The 21,307-nt window shown below is 38.3% G+C and overlaps 1 protein-coding gene across 1 annotated transcript; it reads left to right on the top strand.

Annotated features, from left to right (window-relative positions):
• Positions 1 to 294: 294 nt before the first annotated feature.
• On the top strand, positions 295 to 21,088 carry LOC121387811. Its single transcript, XM_041519023.1, has 2 exons — positions 295 to 412; positions 16,397 to 21,088. Exons 1-2 carry the CDS (start codon positions 388 to 390, stop codon positions 18,307 to 18,309), a joined length of 1,938 nt encoding a protein of 645 aa, XP_041374957.1. The 5' UTR covers positions 295 to 387; the 3' UTR covers positions 18,310 to 21,088.
• Positions 21,089 to 21,307: the final 219 nt, after the last annotated feature.

Below are 21,307 nucleotides of genomic sequence, written 5' to 3'. Positions count from 1 at the left end.
TCGTTCTAGCCAGTGCACCACGACTGGTATATCAAAGGCCGTAGTATGTGCTATCCTGTCTGTGGGATGGCGCATATAAAAGATCCCTTGCTACTAATGAAAAAAATGTAGCGGGTTTCCTCTTTATGACTGTCAAAATTACCATATGTTTGACATCCAATAGCTGATGATTAATAAATCAATGTGCTCTAGTGGTGTCGTTAAACAAAACAAACTTTTGTGTGTGTGTGTGTGTGTGGATATTAATAATTCTGGAGGTGCTCCGATAATGGATAGAATTAAATAAACAGACAAGTCAAGATGGTGGATATTCCTTATCGATGAAAAATCGAAACTGTAACGAAGCAATCACCGGTGTTGGCAAACATTACTAACACTAGTAACACAATGGCGACCAAACCATTGGAACTTGGTAATATCACTAAACTTCTGCTTCTGACACCACGATATGAAAGGGCGGGAGTCTTACACTTTATTTTTAAAGGGACATTCCTGAGTTTGCTGCATTGTAAGATGTTTCCGACTAATAAAATATTTTTACGATTAAACTTACATATTAAATATATTTTCTTGTTTAGAATATCAATGTCTGTATATTCAATGTGTTTCTGGTCGTCTTAATATTTGTAAGGAGCCCAAACTGGATTTTGTCTTCAAATAATTTCGTACGTACGAAAAAATAATATTTTAGGAAATAAAATGAAATTTAACCTAGTACAAATATTAGAACGATCAGAAACATGTTTAATATACAGCCACTAATATTTTATGCAGAAAAATATATTTGATATGTAATTACAATCGTTAAAGCGTCTCTGTTAGTCGATAACGTCTTACAAATTGCAGCAAACTCAGGAATGTCTCTTTAAAATGCTAATTTTCTAGTAAGGGGAAATAACTATGTTTAGCATAAATGGATTTTTAGAAAAATGTAAAATTTTTGTTTTAATTTATGCCTTATTTTGGGTTAAAATAACATTGGTAAAACTTAAATAGAATTTTAAAGTATCTTCTAAAATCAGGTCTACAGGGGTGCACAAATGTGAAATTGTGATGATTGCCCGGTGGGCAACCAGTAGCTGAAGTTTGGTTGCCCAACATCATCTCTTGGTTGCCCAACATCATCTCTTGGTTGCCCACATATTATGTAATACTCATTTCAACGGCTGCATCATCCATTCCCAAAGATTGTGACGTACTTTAGCCAACATTATTCAGTGCAAATTTTTAACGACTGCTTAACCCCTGTGTAGGAGATCGAACAAATTAAACACGAGTAATATTACAAGATATTGTTTTTAAAAGGATACATAATTCTTAACAAACAACCCCCACCATTCAATAACATGTACAATTCCAATGATAATTGTTGAATGGCTACTTAAGCTGGCCGCACACTGCCCTTGCGGGCTATCGTTTTTTGACCGGCACCTTATTCGCCTGTGTCATTTACAAACGCCGCCAGCAAATATCAAATTATTTTGATTTCTGCGATCATTGCTGTGCCAAGGACTGCCGACATGAAATCACTGCGACATAGCTACGGCGTTATCTGCACACCAAGACTTGCAGCTCTGCGATTTGTGGCACTGATAAAAAAATGTAGCCCACAAGGGCAGTGTGCTTTAGAGTGAGAAAGTGCGGGAATACTCTGTAAAACAGTGTACACGTGACGATTATGAGTAGCAAGCCTGATCCGCATTTCAGTGATACCAAACATTTTGTCTCATGTCAATTCGACCCTACTTAGTACTACTAATTTGTCCCTATCTGGATTATTTCGCCACCAAATACATATTTTATATTGACGATATTACTAAATCATTTAACAAAAATACAATTTAATTCATGAAAATACGAAGAACTTAAAACATGAAAAACACATTTTACAAAATGCAGAACTCGTTTTGAAGGAACGTTAATAATGACTATATTTAAGAAATATTTAATTATTAATTAGACTAAAGCTTGCCAGATGGTGTCTAAAAAATTCACTCGGTAAGCACATGTTGTCAGTATTGGGATTCGTCAACAAGGATGTTGGGGCCAATAGAAAATATTTTGTAGCGAGAATTTGTAGGAACCAACTAGTTTGCGGACGAAATATCTGGCATATGGCTTTTCCAAACATCTGCTAAAATCATGCACAGTGGACACCGAGTGGATGGCAGCATTAGTTGTGATATTTATATCGCCTGTCAGCCAAGTTGTCAGTGCCGATATTTTTGAATTGCTCGTGACTGTCTGAGCGTCATGAAGTTTTGTTTTTCATTTTATTTGTTTTATGATTTTCTTGGTTGCCCATTGGGCAACTATTTGACAAAGAGAGGTTGCCCGCAACATATTTTGGTTGTCTCAGGCGCACGGACAACCGATTTGTGCACCCCTGGGGCTGGCACAATCATGGGGGGGGGGGGGGGCAATGGGAACCCCCCCATAATTTGAGCATCCCTTCTGTAAAACAATAGGCAATTCTGAAGAGAATTTTTATTTGACACATGTAATTGAATGCAGAATAAATTGTATCAATCACTGGTTCAAAGGCATTTAGTAAGGACAGAAGATCAAACAGAGGGTACTGTGTTGATAGAGCTAGACCTGTGGCAGTCTATGATCAAACAGAGGGCACTGTGTTGATAGAGCTAGACCTGTGGCAGTCTAAGATCAAACAGAGGGTACTGTGTTGATAGAGCTAGACCTGTGGCAGTCTATGATCAAGCAGAGGGTACTGTGTTGATAGAGCTAGACCTGTGGCAGTCTATGATCAAGCAGAGGGTACTGTGTTGATAGAGCTAGACCTGTGGCAGTCTATGATCAAGCAGAGGGTACTGTGTTGATAGAGCTAGACCTGTGGCAGTCTATGATCAAACAGAGGGTACTGTGTTGATAGAGCTAGACCTGTGGCAGTCTATGATCAAACAGAGGGTACTGTGTTGATAGAGCTAGACCTGTGGCAGTCTATGATCAAACAGAGGGTACTGTGTTGATAGAGCTAGACCTGTGGCAGTCTATGATCAAACAATGGAAGTCAAACAATAGTCATCTCATTAGGGGCCATTCAAATATGTTGCGTGTAGTAATCGGATCTATCGGATTATCAAGCTGATACTTCTGGAAGAATACTCAGCACTACTTTGGGAAGAGTGTTACATCGACCTGCCCCACTTCTTCCCGAGGTTCCCAGCCAATCATCCCATCAACTCGCCATGAGTTCCACTGTGCACCCTCTCTTAGGACAGGCACCTCCTTTATTGGGCTTAGTTGGACTTAAAATATTTCGGCTGCATAAATTATGTTTATTTTTTTGTAAACAGTCCGACACAGTTTATTTTGGCAGCCCGTCTAAATTGCTCAAATCGCCTTAAAACCTTTTCGGTCGAGCACTCTAATTTTATTGTTTGGTCTTAAATTTTTGTAGGTCATTTTGGTTTTCGGTCTTTGTACCGAATTCGTATTCCAAGTTCCGCCCACCTTCAACTTCCGCCCCCGGCCCGGACCATATAGATCGGACTTTAAACTTCTAGACCGTCGTTCCAAATTTTATGTTGAAATTACTTAATTTTTTTTTATTTTATTAAATAATCCGATCCTCTCTTCTTTCTCTTATTTATTTTTGGACTGTCCTTCTAAAATGCTCCAAATTATATAAATATTCGGCCGAGCAGTCGTCATTTTATTTTTGGCTTGTAATTTTATTTTTTTTTCAATTTTTTTTAATCCTACCAATTTCTTTTACTAACTGCTATTTTAAAAATTCTGTCCATTACACACACACACACACACACACACACCCCCATCCTGAGTCAGGCCACCGATCTTATCGGAGGTCGGACTCGAGATGGGCATGTTCGAAACCCTAGTGGTACCTGTATACGAACACATTAAACTAGTTGTCTATCTATCTAATTTCTTTTTGACCGCCCGATCTAATCTAGTGACCATATTTAATAATAGAATTTTTTTAATTAATTGGGGATGCACATCAAAATTTTAAAGGCCCACAATTAAAAATTTTTGATGTAAATTTCAAAATTGTCCCCTTAATTTTTTCTGTCCAGAAGCAAGTCACTGGCTATCCAGAAACAGGCCCAGGGATGGACATGCTTGAAACTCTAGTGGTATATGAACATGTAAAAATTATTCGCACTCACGTGTAGTAAACAATGTTCTTTGACAATTCCTTCTTTTCTTCCTCAATAAAATTATGGAATAATCCATCTCCTAACAGAAAATCTGTGTCATTAAACAGATTCAAACATGCAATAAATGAAATTGAAACTGTCCCTGCATATTTTTATCATAGTAACAGAAGTCAACAGATACTACACTGTCAACTGAGAATGAGTAGCAGTAACCTAAATGGAATATAGACACAGACGTGGCTTCAGGTGGAACCCAAGGTGCCTGCCCCCCCCCCCCCCCCCCCCCCCCCCCCCCCCCCCCTCCCCCAATTTTTGGTCAGACAATGTATATTACAGAATACACCAAAAATTCAAACTTATACTGTCCACCTGTCAAGGACCTTTAAATTCTATTTTAAAAAACAACAATGGGTTTTTGGGCCCCCTCTGTTAAAAAATCCTGGATCTGCACCTGCGACATCACTTTGCAGGGTTGAAAATTTAACATGAAAACCATGGTCACCAGCTGGGCCAGTTGAAGAAAAATCTTACTGGCCCTTCTCAAATTCACTGCACTGCCAAATTTAAAACTAGAATGTTTTTTGTTAAATAATAACCATGTGTTCACTGGATACATATAGTCTGTTTGCATCAAAAGGAAACCGACAATAAATAAATGAATAAAGTTAAAATTCATATAAAAACATGTTATTAAAGATTTAAACCCATACCAACTCCAATAAAAAAAATTGAAAAAGAAACCAGTATTTAAATAGAAAAGTTTTTTTTACAAATTACCATTAAATTATATACAGATTAAATTTAATTTTTAATATAGGAGTGAATACAAAATGCTAGAACAGTCAAGGTATGCATTGTCTCTGGATTAAAGTATAATACAGTACAAAGAGACTAACAGTCAAACTGCACGTGCTTTAGTAAACAAGTCTGGGAGTGGCAGTCATTGTTGGTTATGCAAGAGGGATGGAATAAACTCTGGCAATGCAAGAGGGATGGAATAAACTCTGGCAATGCAAGAGGGATGGAATAAACTCTGGCAATGCAAGAGGGATGGAATAAACTCTGGCAATGCAAGAGGGATGGAATAAACTCTGGCAATGCAAGAGGGATGGAATTTCCAGTCAAGGAGTGGTTGTATTCCTTTAGACGAGGCACTAGATGGAGATCCATGGAATGATCCACTATTTTGACAAATGCTCATTCAACTACATTGTGCAGAGATACAGCCATCATCTTACATTACGGTTTTGTCTTTCAGATTACCTTGGATATTCCATCAATTGACTTAAAACATGTATTAGAAAAGAGTTGCAGTTTGACCGTAATTTATAAATAATTGTCTTTTTAATTTACACTGAATTTGTTTCCCTTCAGAAATATTATTTGAGATGGTATGGGTTTAAAACTTAATAAATTAATTTTTTTATATGAATTTTATCTTTATTCATTATGAAGTTACATGCCAATTCATCAGTTCCCTTTTGACGCAAACAGATAATAGTCTGCCTCAGCAAAATGTGTGTGTGTTTGTGAGTGGGTGTACGCACACACACATGTGCATTTAATTTAGATATTGTAAATGCTATAGTAGTAGGCTACTAATAAAATAAATATCGAAAGAAAAATAAATATGTGAAAAAATCAAAACCAAACATTTTACCAAAATATACAATGTATTTTTAAAAATCTTATTATAAAGCATAAAAACGTACTTATTGTTTATTACAGTAATCTTAGGATGGTTATGTCATAATTTAAGTCTTGGTGTCAATCTTTTTTTTATTTCACGTTCTACGTCTTCTACTGCAAGATCTGTAGTTCACGCCAGCACAATGGCGGTGTATTTTGTCACATTCAGTTCAGTTTCAGTGTGTATCTTTTTCAAATGGCACAACACTCGGCAGACCCTAAAATCATTGGTCGCCCAATGGACTAGCTTTGTAAAATTCTTAGTCGCCCGTAGCCAATAAAGGTCCTCATGGACGACTGCTAATTTTCAACCCTGACATTGAAGATAATCCTAGATTTGCTTGACATCCTATATTGAAGATGCAGAACATTTCCTATGTCATTGTCCACTTTTCAAGGTGCATCACAATACCCATTTACAGAAATACTTGTATCTCATCTCAACTATAATATTTTACTATTTGGTGATACGCAGTTAAAAGCCCAGAAAAATATAGACATTTTAAAGCAGTTCAGGGCAGACATTACCCTTTCCCAGCCTTAGTTCAAATTTAAGTACCTCATCCAACTGCAGTAAAGTTTATTGGCAGTTGTTTCTGTCCAGTGTTGTCTTGATCAGCCTGAAAATCACATGCCACACTTAAACTTGTCACATGGATATTCTCAGGTGGTCTTTACAACTAATGAATTATCATCTACTACCATGCACATGTATTAACAAAACTGAAAATTAAATAAGTGTTCAAGAGCCAATAAACCTCTTGTTAAATACCTTAAAGTAATCCAAGGCTCATGTAACAAGACAAAGTGATCAAAATCTTTGCTTTGACGGCCTGACTTCGCCCTGTCATTGTCTCAGCCTGCAATGATCTTCAAACCCAGAGGTAATGTTTCAACAGATGTATGTACAATGATCTCCAAACCCGCAGGTAATGTTTCAACAGATGTATGTATGATGATCTCCAAACCCGGAAGTAATGTTTCAACAGATGTATGTACGATGATCTCCAAACCCGCAGGTAATGTTTCAACAGATGTATGTACGATGATCTCCAAACCTGCAGGTAATGTTTCAACAGATGTATGTACGATGATCTCCAAACCTGCAGGTAATGTTTCAACAAATGTATGTATGATGATCTCCAAACCCGGAAGTAATGTTTCAACAGATGTATGTACGATGATCTCCAAACCTGCAGGTAATGTTTCAACAGATGTATGTACGATGATCTCCAAACCTGCAGGTAATGTTTCAACAGATATATGTACGATGATCTCCAAACCTGCAGGTAATGTTTCAACAGATGTATGTGCAATGATCTCCAAACCCGCACGTAATGTCTCAACAGATGTATGTGCGATGATCTCCAAACCTGCAGGTAATGTTTCAACAGATGTATGTGCGATGATCTCCAAACCTGCAGGTAATGTTTCAACAGATGTATGTGCGATGGTCTCCAAACCTGCATGTAATGTCTCAACAGATGTATGTGCGATGATCTCCAAACCCGCATGTAATGTTTCAACAGATGTATGTGCGATGATCTCCAAACCCACACGTAATGTCTCAACAGATGTATGTGCGATGATCTCCAAACCCACACGTAATGTCTCAACAGATGTATGTGCGATGATCTCCAAACCCGCATGTAATGTTTCAACAGATGTATGTGCAATGATCTCCAAACCCACACGTAATGTCTCAACAGATGTATGTGCGATGATCTCCAAACCCGCACGTAATGTTTCAACAGATGTATGTGTGATGATCTCCAAACCCGCATGTAATGTATCAACAGATGTATGTACGATTATCTCCAAAACTGGGAGTAATGTTTAAACAGATGTATGTATGATGATCTCCAAACCTGCACGTAATGTTTCAACAGATGTATGTACGATGATCTCCAAACCCACAGGTAATGTTTCAACAGATGTATGTACGATGATCTCCAAACCCGCAAGTAATGTTTCAACAGATGTATGTACGATGATCTCCAAACCCGCAGGTAATGTATCAACAGATGTATGTGTGATGATCACCAAACCCGCAAGTAATGTTTCAACAGATGTATGTACGATGATCTCCAAACCCGCAGGTAATGTTTCAACAGATGTATGTACGATGATCTCCAAACCCGCAAGTAATGTTTCAACAGATGTATGTACGATGATCTCCAAACCCGCAGGTAATGTATCAACAGATGTATGTACGATTATCTCCAAACCTGGAAGTAATGTTTAAACAGATGTATGTGCGATGATCTCCAAACCCGCAGGTAATGTCTCAACAGATGTATGTGCGATGATCTCCAAACCTGCAGGTAATGTTTCGACAGATGTATGTGCGATGGTCTCCAAACCTGCATGTAATGTCTCAACAGATGTATGTACGATTATCTCCAAACCTGGAAGTAATGTTTAAACAGATGTAAGTACGATGATCTCCAAACGTGCAGATAATGTCTCAACAGATGTATGTGTGATGATCTCAAAACCTGCAGGTAATGTTTCAACAGATGTATGTGCGATGATCTCCAAACCCACACGTAATGTCTCAACAGATGTATGTGCGATGATCTCCAAACCCGCACGTAATGTTTCAACAGATGTATGTGTGATGATCTCCAAACCCGCATGTAATGTATCAACAGATGTATGTACGATTATCTCCAAAACTGGGAGTAATGTTTAAACATGTATGATGATCTAACCTGTAATGTTTCAACAGATGTATGTGCGATGATCTCAAAACCTGCAGGTAATGTTTCAACAGATGTATGTGCGATGATCTCCAAACCCACACGTAATGTCTCAACATATGTATGTGCGATGATCTCCAAACCCGCATGTAATGTTTCAACAGATGTATGTGCAATGATCTCCAAACCCACACGTAATGTCTCAACAGATGTATGTGCGATGATCTCCAAACCCACACGTAATGTCTCAACAGATGTATGTGCGATGATCTCCAAACCCGCACGTAATGTTTCAACAGATGTATGTGTGATGATCTCCAAACCCGCATGTAATGTATCAACAGATGTATGTACGATTATCTCCAAAACTGGGAGTAATGTTTAAACAGATGTATGTATGATGATCTCCAAACCTGCACGTAATGTTTCAACAGATGTATGTACGATGATCTCCAAACCCACAGGTAATGTTTCAACAGATGTATGTACGATGATCTCCAAACCCGCAAGTAATGTTTCAACAGATGTATGTACGATGATCTCCAAACCCGCAGGTAATGTATCAACAGATGTATGTGTGATGATCACCAAACCCGCAAGTAATGTTTCAACAGATGTATGTACGATGATCTCCAAACCCGCAGGTAATGTTTCAACAGATGTATGTACGATGATCTCCAAACCCGCAAGTAATGTTTCAACAGATGTATGTACGATGATCTCCAAACCCGCAGGTAATGTATCAACAGATGTATGTACGATTATCTCCAAACCTGGAAGTAATGTTTAAACAGATGTATGTGCGATGATCTCCAAACCCGCAGGTAATGTTTCAACAGATGTATGTGCAATGATCTCCAAACCCGCACGTAATGTCTCAACAGATGTATGTGCGATGATCTCGAAACCTGCAGGTAATGTTTCAACAGATGTATGTGCGATGGTCTCCAAACCTGCATGTAATGTCTCAACAGATGTATGTACGATTATCTCCAAACCTGGAAGTAATGTTTAAACAGATGTAAGTACGATGATCTCCAAACGTGCAGATAATGTCTCAACAGATGTATGTGCGATGATCTCAAAACCTGCAGGTAATGTTTCAACAGATGTATGTGCGATGATCTCCAAACCCACACGTAATGTCTCAACAGATGTATGTGCGATGATCTCCAAACCCGCATGTAATGTTTCAACAGATGTATGTGCAATGATCTCCAAACCCACACGTAATGTCTCAACAGATGTATGTGCGATGATCTCCAAACCCACACATAATGTCTCAACAGATGTATGTGCGATGATCTCCAAACCCGCACGTAATGTTTCAACAGATGTATGTGTGATGATCTCCAAACCCGCATGTAATGTATCAACAGATGTATGTACGATTATCTCCAAAACTGGGAGTAATGTTTAAACAGATGTATGTATGATGATCTCCAAACCTGCACGTAATGTTTCAACAGATGTATGTACGATGATCTCCAAAGCCGCAGGTAATGTTTTAACAGATGTTTGTACGAGGATATCCAAACCCGCAAGTAATGTTTCAACAGATGTATGTACGATGATCTCCAAACCTGCAGGTAATGTTTCAATAAATGTATGTGCGATGATCTCCAAACCCACAGGTAATGTTTCAACAGATGTATGATGATCTCCAAACCCACAGGTAATGTTTCAACAGATGTATGTGCGATGATCTCCAAACCCGCACGTAATGTATCAACAGATGTATGTGCGATGATCTCCAAACCCGCATGTAATGTTTCAACAGATGTATGTGCAATGATCTCCAAACCCACACGTAATGTCTCAACAGATGTATGTGCGATGATCTCCAAACCCACACGTAATGTCTCAACAGATGTATGTGCGATGATCTCCAAACCCGCACGTAATGTTTCAACAGATGTATGTGTGATGATCTCCAAACCCGCATGTAATGTATCAACAGATGTATGTACGATTATCTCCAAAACTGGGAGTAATGTTTAAACAGATGTATGTGCGATGATCTCCAAACCCGCAGGTAATGTTTAAACAGATGTAAGTACAATGATCTCCAAACGTGCAGGTAATGTCTCAACAGATGTATGTACGATGATCTCCAAACCCGCAAGTAATGTTTCAACAGATGTATGTACGATGATCTCCAAACCCGCAGGTAATGTATCAACAGATGTATGTACGATTATCTCCAAACCAGGAAGTAATGTTTAAACAGATGTATGTGCGATGATCTCCAAACCCGCAGGTAATGTTTCAACAGATGTATGTGCAATGATCTCCAAACCCGCACGTAATGTCTCAACAGATGTATGTGCGATGATCTCCAAACCCGCATGTATCAACAGATGCATATACGATTATCTCCAAACCTGGGAGTAATGTTTAAACAGATGTATGTATGATTATCTCCAAACCCGCATGTAATGTTTCAACAGATGTATGTGCGATGATCTCCAAACCCACAGGTAATATTTCAACAGATTTATGTACGATTATCTCCAAACCCACAGGTAATGTTTCAACAGATTTATGTATGATTATCTCCAAACCCACAGGTAATGTTTCAACAGATGTATGTACGATGATCTCCAAACCTGCAGGTAATGTTTCAACAGATGTATGTACGATGATCTGTATACATGTACGATGATCTCCAAACCTGCAGGTAATGTTTCAACAGATGTATGTACGATGATCTCCAAACCTGCAGGTAATGTTTCAACAGATGTATGTGCGATGATCTCCAAACCCACACGTAATGTCTCAACAGATGTATGTGCGATGATCTCCAAACCCGCATGTAATGTTTCAACAGATGTATGTGCAATGATCTCCAAACCCACACGTAATGTCTCAACAGATGTATGTGCAATGATCTCCAAACCCACACGTAATGTCTCAACAGATGTATGTGCGATGATCTCCAAACCCGCACGTAATGTTTCAACAGATGTATGTGTGATGATCTCCAAACCCGCATGTAATGTATCAACAGATGTATGTACGATTATCTCCAAAACTGGGAGTAATGTTTAAACAGATGTATGTATGATGATCTCCAAACCTGCACGTAATGTTTCAACAGATGTATGTACAATGATCTCCAAACCCGCAGGTAATGTTTCAACAGATGTATGTACGATGATCTCCAAACCCGCAAGTAATGTTTCAACAGATGTATGTACGATGATCTCCAAACCCGCACGTAATGTTTCAACAGATGTATGTGTGATGATCTCCAAACCCGCATGTAATGTATCAACAGATGTATGTACGATGATCTCCAAACCTGCAGGTAATGTTTCAATAAATGTATGTGCGATGATCTCCAAACCCACAGGTAATGTATCAACAGATGTATGTACGATTATCTCCAAAACTGGGAGTAATGTTTAAACAGATGTATGTATGATGATCTCCAAACCTGCACGTAATGTTTCAACAGATGTATGTGCGATGATCTCAAAACCTGCAGGTAATGTTTCAACAGATGTATGTGCGATGATCTCCAAACCCACACGTAATGTCTCAACATATGTATGTGCGATGATCTCCAAACCCGCATGTAATGTTTCAACAGATGTATGTGCAATGATCTCCAAACCCACACGTAATGTCTCAACAGATGTATGTGCGATGATCTCCAAACCCACACGTAATGTCTCAACAGATGTATGTGCGATGATCTCCAAACCCGCACGTAATGTTTCAACAGATGTATGTGTGATGATCTCCAAACCCGCATGTAATGTATCAACAGATGTATGTACGATTATCTCCAAAACTGGGAGTAATGTTTAAACAGATGTATGTATGATGATCTCCAAACCTGCACGTAATGTTTCAACAGATGTATGTACGATGATCTCCAAACCCACAGGTAATGTTTCAACAGATGTATGTACGATGATCTCCAAACCCGCAAGTAATGTTTCAACAGATGTATGTACGATGATCTCCAAACCCGCAGGTAATGTATCAACAGATGTATGTGCGATGGTCTCCAAACCTGCATGTAATGTCTCAACAGATGTATGTACGATTATCTCCAAACCTGGAAGTAATGTTTAAACAGATGTAAGTACGATGATCTCCAAACGTGCAGATAATGTCTCAACAGATGTATGTGCGATGATCTCAAAACCTGCAGGTAATGTTTCAACAGATGTATGTGCGATGATCTCCAAACCCACACGTAATGTCTCAACAGATGTATGTGCGATGATCTCCAAACCCGCATGTAATGTTTCAACAGATGTATGTGCAATGATCTCCAAACCCACACGTAATGTCTCAACAGATGTATGTGCGATGATCTCCAAACCCACACATAATGTCTCAACAGATGTATGTGCGATGATCTCCAAACCCGCACGTAATGTTTCAACAGATGTATGTGTGATGATCTCCAAACCCGCATGTAATGTATCAACAGATGTATGTACGATTATCTCCAAAACTGGGAGTAATGTTTAAACAGATGTATGTATGATGATCTCCAAACCTGCACGTAATGTTTCAACAGATGTATGTACGATGATCTCCAAAGCCGCAGGTAATGTTTTAACAGATGTTTGTACGAGGATATCCAAACCCGCAAGTAATGTTTCAACAGATGTATGTACGATGATCTCCAAACCTGCAGGTAATGTTTCAATAAATGTATGTGCGATGATCTCCAAACCCACAGGTAATGTTTCAACAGATGTATGATGATCTCCAAACCCACAGGTAATGTTTCAACAGATGTATGTGCGATGATCTCCAAACCCGCACGTAATGTATCAACAGATGTATGTGCGATGATCTCCAAACCCGCATGTAATGTTTCAACAGATGTATGTGCAATGATCTCCAAACCCACACGTAATGTCTCAACAGATGTATGTGCGATGATCTCCAAACCCACACGTAATGTCTCAACAGATGTATGTGCGATGATCTCCAAACCCGCACGTAATGTTTCAACAGATGTATGTGTGATGATCTCCAAACCCGCATGTAATGTATCAACAGATGTATGTACGATTATCTCCAAAACTGGGAGTAATGTTTAAACAGATGTATGTGCGATGATCTCCAAACCCGCAGGTAATGTTTAAACAGATGTAAGTACAATGATCTCCAAACGTGCAGGTAATGTCTCAACAGATGTATGTACGATGATCTCCAAACCCGCAAGTAATGTTTCAACAGATGTATGTACGATGATCTCCAAACCCGCAGGTAATGTATCAACAGATGTATGTACGATTATCTCCAAACCAGGAAGTAATGTTTAAACAGATGTATGTGCGATGATCTCCAAACCCGCAGGTAATGTTTCAACAGATGTATGTGCAATGATCTCCAAACCCGCACGTAATGTCTCAACAGATGTATGTGCGATGATCTCCAAACCCGCATGTATCAACAGATGCATATACGATTATCTCCAAACCTGGGAGTAATGTTTAAACAGATGTATGTATGATTATCTCCAAACCCGCATGTAATGTTTCAACAGATGTATGTGCGATGATCTCCAAACCCACAGGTAATATTTCAACAGATTTATGTACGATTATCTCCAAACCCACAGGTAATGTTTCAACAGATTTATGTATGATTATCTCCAAACCCACAGGTAATGTTTCAACAGATGTATGTACGATGATCTCCAAACCTGCAGGTAATGTTTCAACAGATGTATGTACGATGATCTGTATACATGTACGATGATCTCCAAACCTGCAGGTAATGTTTCAACAGATGTATGTACGATGATCTCCAAACCTGCAGGTAATGTTTCAACAGATGTATGTGCGATGATCTCCAAACCCACACGTAATGTCTCAACAGATGTATGTGCGATGATCTCCAAACCCGCATGTAATGTTTCAACAGATGTATGTGCAATGATCTCCAAACCCACACGTAATGTCTCAACAGATGTATGTGCAATGATCTCCAAACCCACACGTAATGTCTCAACAGATGTATGTGCGATGATCTCCAAACCCGCACTTAATGTTTCAACAGATGTATGTGTGATGATCTCCAAACCCGCATGTAATGTATCAACAGATGTATGTACGATTATCTCCAAAACTGGGAGTAATGTTTAAACAGATGTATGTATGATGATCTCCAAACCTGCACGTAATGTTTCAACAGATGTATGTACAATGATCTCCAAACCCGCAGGTAATGTTTCAACAGATGTATGTACGATGATCTCCAAACCCGCAAGTAATGTTTCAACAGATGTATGTACGATGATCTCCAAACCCGCACGTAATGTTTCAACAGATGTATGTGTGATGATCTCCAAACCCGCATGTAATGTATCAACAGATGTATGTACGATGATCTCCAAACCTGCAGGTAATGTTTCAATAAATGTATGTGCGATGATCTCCAAACCCACAGGTAATGTTTCAACAGATGTATGATGATCTCCAAACCCACAGGTAATGTTTCAACAGATGTATGTGCGATGATCTCCAAACCCGCACGTAATGTATCAACAGATGTATGTACGATGATCTCCAAACCTGCAGGTAATGTTTAAACAGATGTAAGTACAATGATCTCCAAACGTGCAGGTAATGTCTCAACAGATGTATGTACGATGATCTCCAAACCCGCACGTAATGTCTCAACAGATGTATGTGCGATGATCTCCAAACCTGCATGTATCAACAGATGCATATACAATTATCTCCAAACCTGGGAGTAATGTTTAAACAGATGTATGTATGATTATCTCCAAACCCGCATGTAATGTTTCAACAGATGTATGTGCGATGATCTCCAAACCCACAGGTAATGTTTCAACAGATTTATGTACGATTATCTCCAAACCCACAGGTAATGTTTCAACAGATTTATGTATGATTATCTCCAAACCCACAGGTAATGTTTCAACAGATGTATGTACGATGATCTCCAAACCTGCAGGTAATGTTTCAACAGATGTATGTACGATGATCTGTATACATGTACGATGATCTCCAAACCTGCAGGTAATGTTTCAACAGATGTATGTACGATAATCTGTATGTACGATGATCTCCAAACCTGCAGGTAATGTTTCAACAGATGTATGTACTATTATTTCATCTGCTTACCTATTTAGCTTGTGATATTTTTTATGTTTTAATTTCATCTTCGAGGTTCTAATTTTCATACTATTCCAAACCCTTCACTCAGCCCATACTGTCTTAATTTCCTGCGGCCCATATGTTTTTTTGAGCAGGACATATTTATTTGACCTTCTATTTTAAAAATCTTAACAGCAAGCAATATTTTACTTCCTATTTGGAGTCCTGAATAACCATCTTAGGACATCAAAATGTATCCAGGGGCCTAATTCACTAAACTTTCACAACTTTTCGATCTCGCAGTGCAATGTTAAAAGACTTGTAAAGAGGGTGTTTTGTTGTCTAACAGGGCGAGACGTAGCCCAGTGGTAAAGCATTCGCTTGATGCGCGGTCGGTTTGAGATCGATCCCCGTCAGTGGACACATTGGGCTGTTTCTCGTTCCAGTCCGTGCACCACGACTGGTATAGCAAAGGCCGTGGTATGTGCTATCCTATCTGTGGGATGGTACATATAAAAGATCCCTTGCAGCATTAGAAAAAAATGTAGCGGGTTTCCTTTCTTAGACTATATGTCAAAATTACCAAATGTTTGACATCCAATAGCTGATTATTAATAAATCAATGTGCTCTAGTGGTGTTGTTAAATAAAACAAACTATTTTTTTGTTGTCTAACAGAGCCTAAGTGGGCTTTGTGAATTAGGCCCCAGGTCTCCTCAAACAAACATTCCTTTCCTTTCAGTTTATTTTCATTTGTTTTCTAGGACTTGATGGTGATGCAGAAACCATGACACCTGAAGATGAAAGGCGAAGGCGTACATTGCAGACCACCTGTCAGGCTTTGAAGTCCTACTTCACTTCACTAGAGAGTCAGATGACATTGGACATTGAACGATTTCAGCATATGATTGACATCAGTGCAGTGGAGACATCCACCGAGATAGACTTGCAAGCAAACAAACTGATATCAGACTTCACAAAAGCAGTCCGTATAGATATGTTGAACAAGAAGTCTGAATTGGAACGATGTCGAAAATCTACCAACAATGAAATACGTCGGTCATTTTCCGAGGTCAAATCACTAGTAGATAAAGGAACATCCAGTGCGGGGCATGCAGAAGAAAGATTTCAGTGTGGGTCACTTGAAGATATCGAAGAGAGTGTTAAAAAAGTTACCCAAGTTAAGAAAACCTTAACAGAATATTTGGCCTCAACTTCTTTTGAGGTGCCTAACATGAAGTTCACTTTAATTCAGTCCAAGAAGGCAAATGGAAAAACATTTTATCCATCCGTTGGAAGAATATCAGTACCAGATGTGAAGGCACTTTGTCACAAACAAACAACTCCATTAGATGTATCAGGATTACAAACAGCTCCACCAGATAAAGCCGAAAGTGCTATGACACACACTGGTAAAAAGAGAGCATCATTAGAAACATCCAAACCATATTCAGAAATGAATTTGAGAACTGAGAAGTTTGATAAAAGGAAAACATCATTAGAGACATCAAAACGAAATGCTGATAGACAAAGAACACCGGAGGTACAGACGTCAAATTCGATTCCATATCGAGAAAACAGTTCGACAAATGGGAAATCTAACAGACGGAGATTGCCGTTAGACGTTACAACATCTGTACCAGATTCAGACACAACTTCTTCAAACCAGAAATTTGATAGAAGGAGAACACCGTCAGAGACATCAGAATCAGATTTGGCTTTGAGAAAAGATCATAAAACTAAATACAGAACATCAAAATCTGCATCGGATAAAGTGGTAAATACTCAAACAAGCAAGAAATACAGTAAACAGCGAATTCCATTTGATACATCAAAATGTGAAGAAGATGAAGATGAACCAGTATTGCCTTTGACGAACAGGAAGTTGAGTAAATTACGACTTGAAACTTCTTTTAATGTAAAAACACAATCTGACATGCACGATAGTAGACTGATGTCCATCTTGGTTCTTAAAAATAAGGGGCTAGTCAAAATCGTTGTCACTGATTGCAGCAACCAGTGTTTGAAGTTATTTTGCAGCACATCTACAACTCTTCTAAGCGTTTGCAGTGTCACCGGTCAGCCGTGTGGTCTAGCTAGGTCACGTGATCGAGTTCTAGTCACTCTGCCCTTTAAACGACAGATCTTGTTTGTGAACGTACAGGATGAGATGAGAGTGACAGAGAGCCTGAACACTGATAAACAGTACTACTACATAGCTGTTCTGCCTGACAACACTTTGGCCCTCACTACAGATCTGACCGAAGATGGGTGTGTTGACATACTGAGCCCGAGAGGTCACTTTGTGCGGTCCATCTCAAATAACATAATCCCCTACCCGAGAAGTCTGACCGCTAAAGGCGACTCTCTCGTCGTGGTGTCGGACTCTCGCGCGACCTTGACCTGTGTGACACCATCAAGAATTGTTTTGTGGATGGCGGAGGACTCTGCCATGCTGAAAGATTTGGCGAATATCACTGCCGACGTGTTTGAGTTTGTCTATGTCTGTGATAAGGCGAGAGGTGCTATTGTCCAGCTGACTCCAGACGGCGAGGTCGTGCGTGATATCATCACGCGCAACGATGGGCTGTCGGGCCCTGAGGCCATCAGCTGTTTTCACGATAAACTGTATGTGGCAGAGAGATTCGGGGAAATTAAAATCTTTCAGTGGACCTAATTTTAACTGAAATCAACTACGCTGAAAACAGAGCTTGCTTGTTAATGAGAGTCTAACATTATACAAAATAACTAGAATCATGGACATAATTTAAAAATAAAGTACAAGTCGGTTATAGACAGGAGTTACCTGTTCATGACAAGAAAATCCAATTCTTATAATATAAACACACAAATTATGGTCATAATGTTAACAGAAAAGCTGTGCTTATTCTAGCAAAAATATATATTATCTAAAAAAAGATAATGATATAAACAATGTAATACTTTTAATTAACAAACAATACATATATACTGAGATGCATAAATAACACAATGGGTATTTCACTGAATAATCTCCTATAGAAATGTCAAATCATATATACTGAGATGCATAAATAACGCAATGGGTATTTCACTGAATAATCTCCTATAGAAATGTCAAATCATATATACTGAGATGCATAAATAACAATGGGTATTTCACTGAATAATCTCCTATAGAAATGTCAAATCATATACTGAGATGCATAAATAACACAATGGGTAGTTCACTGAATATCCTATAGAAATGTCAAATCATATATACTGAGATGCATAAATAACACAATGGGTATTTCACTGAATAATCTATAGAAATGTCAAATCATATACTGAGATGCATAAATAACACAATGGGTAGTTCACTGAATATCCTATAGAAATGTCAAATCATATATACTGAGATGCATAAATAACACAATGGGTATTTCACTGAATAATCTCCTATAGAAATGTCAAATCATATACTGAGATGCATAAATAACACAATGGGTAGTTCACTGAATATCCTATAGAAATGTCAAATCATATATACTGAGATGCATAAATAACACAATGGGTATTTCACTGAATAATCTCCTATAGAAAGCATGTGGACAAATGAAATTGGTAACAACTAAGTGAAAGAGGATTTTGTTCAAATCAGAATTTAAAAAAAATAAAATTACTTTTCAGCTAAAAGCATAACTTGGGTGTTTATTGCAACAACAGCAGCATTGCATATGAAACTATTTTTGCATGTGTGTTGCCTTCTCTTATCTCCCAATAAAAGCAACTATTTTAAAAAATGCTGTTTTACTGCTAAAAAAAAAACCCCACTCCAAGTTGTGTTTTTTGTTTGAAAACACATTTTATTCAAGTTTACCATACCAGAGCAAGGTAGGAATTTATTAACAAATAGGAGCTTCATTGTTTGAAACAGTTTTAAGTTAATTAGGAAAATATTTGTAATTATGTAATATACTGTAAATGAAATTAGGTATTACAAAATATTATGGAATTTAGTGTTGATTAATGCTCCCTACCTACTTGTTTAAAAACTGTAGCACAATCTGTGGACTGACTTATGTTTTCACTGTTCAGTATATGACAAGCCATCATTGTTTCTCTGTGATATTCCTGTTTACAATTCCTATAGCAGGTTTTGCTAACAATGATTATGTAAATATATACCATTCACCATTCTCAAACTGAGACATCTCATAATTTTTTGTGTTATAAATATATTAAAAATGACGATGGACCTGCGTGTACAATGTATGTTGAATCAAGATCTCATAGCTGTTACTGTTTTAAAATGATGTTATATGTTATAAAAGAGACATCTGTTGATAGCAACAACAAATATGTTTGCTTAATTATTGGTTGTGTATATATATATTTATATAATTGTGTATTACCTATAATGGCTAAAATATCTGGAGTAATATTTGTTAGATAATTGCACAGGGTACAGAATACTTGTACAGCCACTAATTGCACAGGGTACAGAATACTTGTACAGCCACTAATTGCACAGGGTACAGAATACTTGTACAGCCACTAATTGCACAGGGTACAGAATACTTCTACAGCCACTAATTGCACAGGGTACAGAATACTTGTACAGCCACTAATTGCACAGGGTACAGAATACTTCTACAGCCACTAATTGCACAGGGTACAGAATACTTGTACAGCCACTAATTGCACAGGGTACAGAATACTTGTACAGCCACTAATTGCACAGGGTACAGAATACTTGTACAGCCACTAATTGCACAGGGTACAGAATACTTATACAGCCACTAATTGCACAGGGTACAGAATACTTCTACAGCCACTAATTGCACAGGGTACAGAATACTTGTACAGCCACTAATTGCACAGGGTACAGAATACTTGTACAGCCACTAATTGCACAGGGTACAGAATACTTGTACAGCCACTAATTGCACAGGGTACAGAATACTTGTACAGCCACTAATTGCACAGGGTACAGAATACTTGTACAGCCACTAATTGCACAGGGTACAGAATACTTGTACAGCCACTAATTGCACAGGGTACAGAATACTTGTACAGCCACTAATTGCACAGGGTACAGAATACTTCTACAGCCACTAATTGGCTGGCTTGAAAATGATGATTTGTTAGATAATTGCACAGGGTACAGAATACTTCTACAGCCACTAATTGGCTGGCTTGAAAATGATGATTTGTTAGATAATTGCACAGGGTACAGAATACTTCTACAGCCACTAATTGGCTGGCTTGAAAATGATGATTTGTTAGATAATTGCACAGGGTACAGAATACTTCTACAGCCACTAATTGGCTGGCTTGAAAATGATGATGTTTCATTGTTTGTTAGATAATTGCACAGGGTACAGAATACTTCTACAGCCACTAATTGGCTGGCTTGAAAATGATGATTTGTTAGATAATTGCACAGGGTACAGAATACTTCTACAGCCACTAATTGGCTGGCTTGAAAATGATGATGTTTCATTGTTTGTTAGATAATTGCACAGGGTACAGAATACTTCTACAGCCACTAATTGGCTGGCTTGAAAATGATGATGTTTCATTTTTGTTTTCTATGGCTAGAACTTCACTTTCATTAATTTAATGTTCAGGTTACAATATATACTGAACAAAAAAAGAAAGTTCCGATTTGTACATATAGTATTTGTTGTGTTAAAGAATTCATTGTGTAA

This window comes from Gigantopelta aegis, chromosome 13, assembly GCF_016097555.1.
Source record: "Gigantopelta aegis isolate Gae_Host chromosome 13, Gae_host_genome, whole genome shotgun sequence".
NCBI lineage: Eukaryota > Metazoa > Mollusca > Gastropoda > Neomphalida > Peltospiridae > Gigantopelta > Gigantopelta aegis.
The sequence above is the reverse complement of the archived record's forward strand: the minus strand, read 5'-3'. Positions and strand labels throughout refer to the sequence as shown.

What these genes read in the sequence shown, in the direction of transcription:
- LOC121387811 (XM_041519023.1), top strand. Translation starts at nt 388, where the DNA reads ATGGCGACCAAACCATTGGAACTTG. An exon ending in GACCAAACCATTGGAACTTG is followed by an intron (nt 413 to 16,396) that starts GTAATATCACTA and finishes TTTGTTTTCTAG; the next exon opens with GACTTGATGGTGATGCAGAA.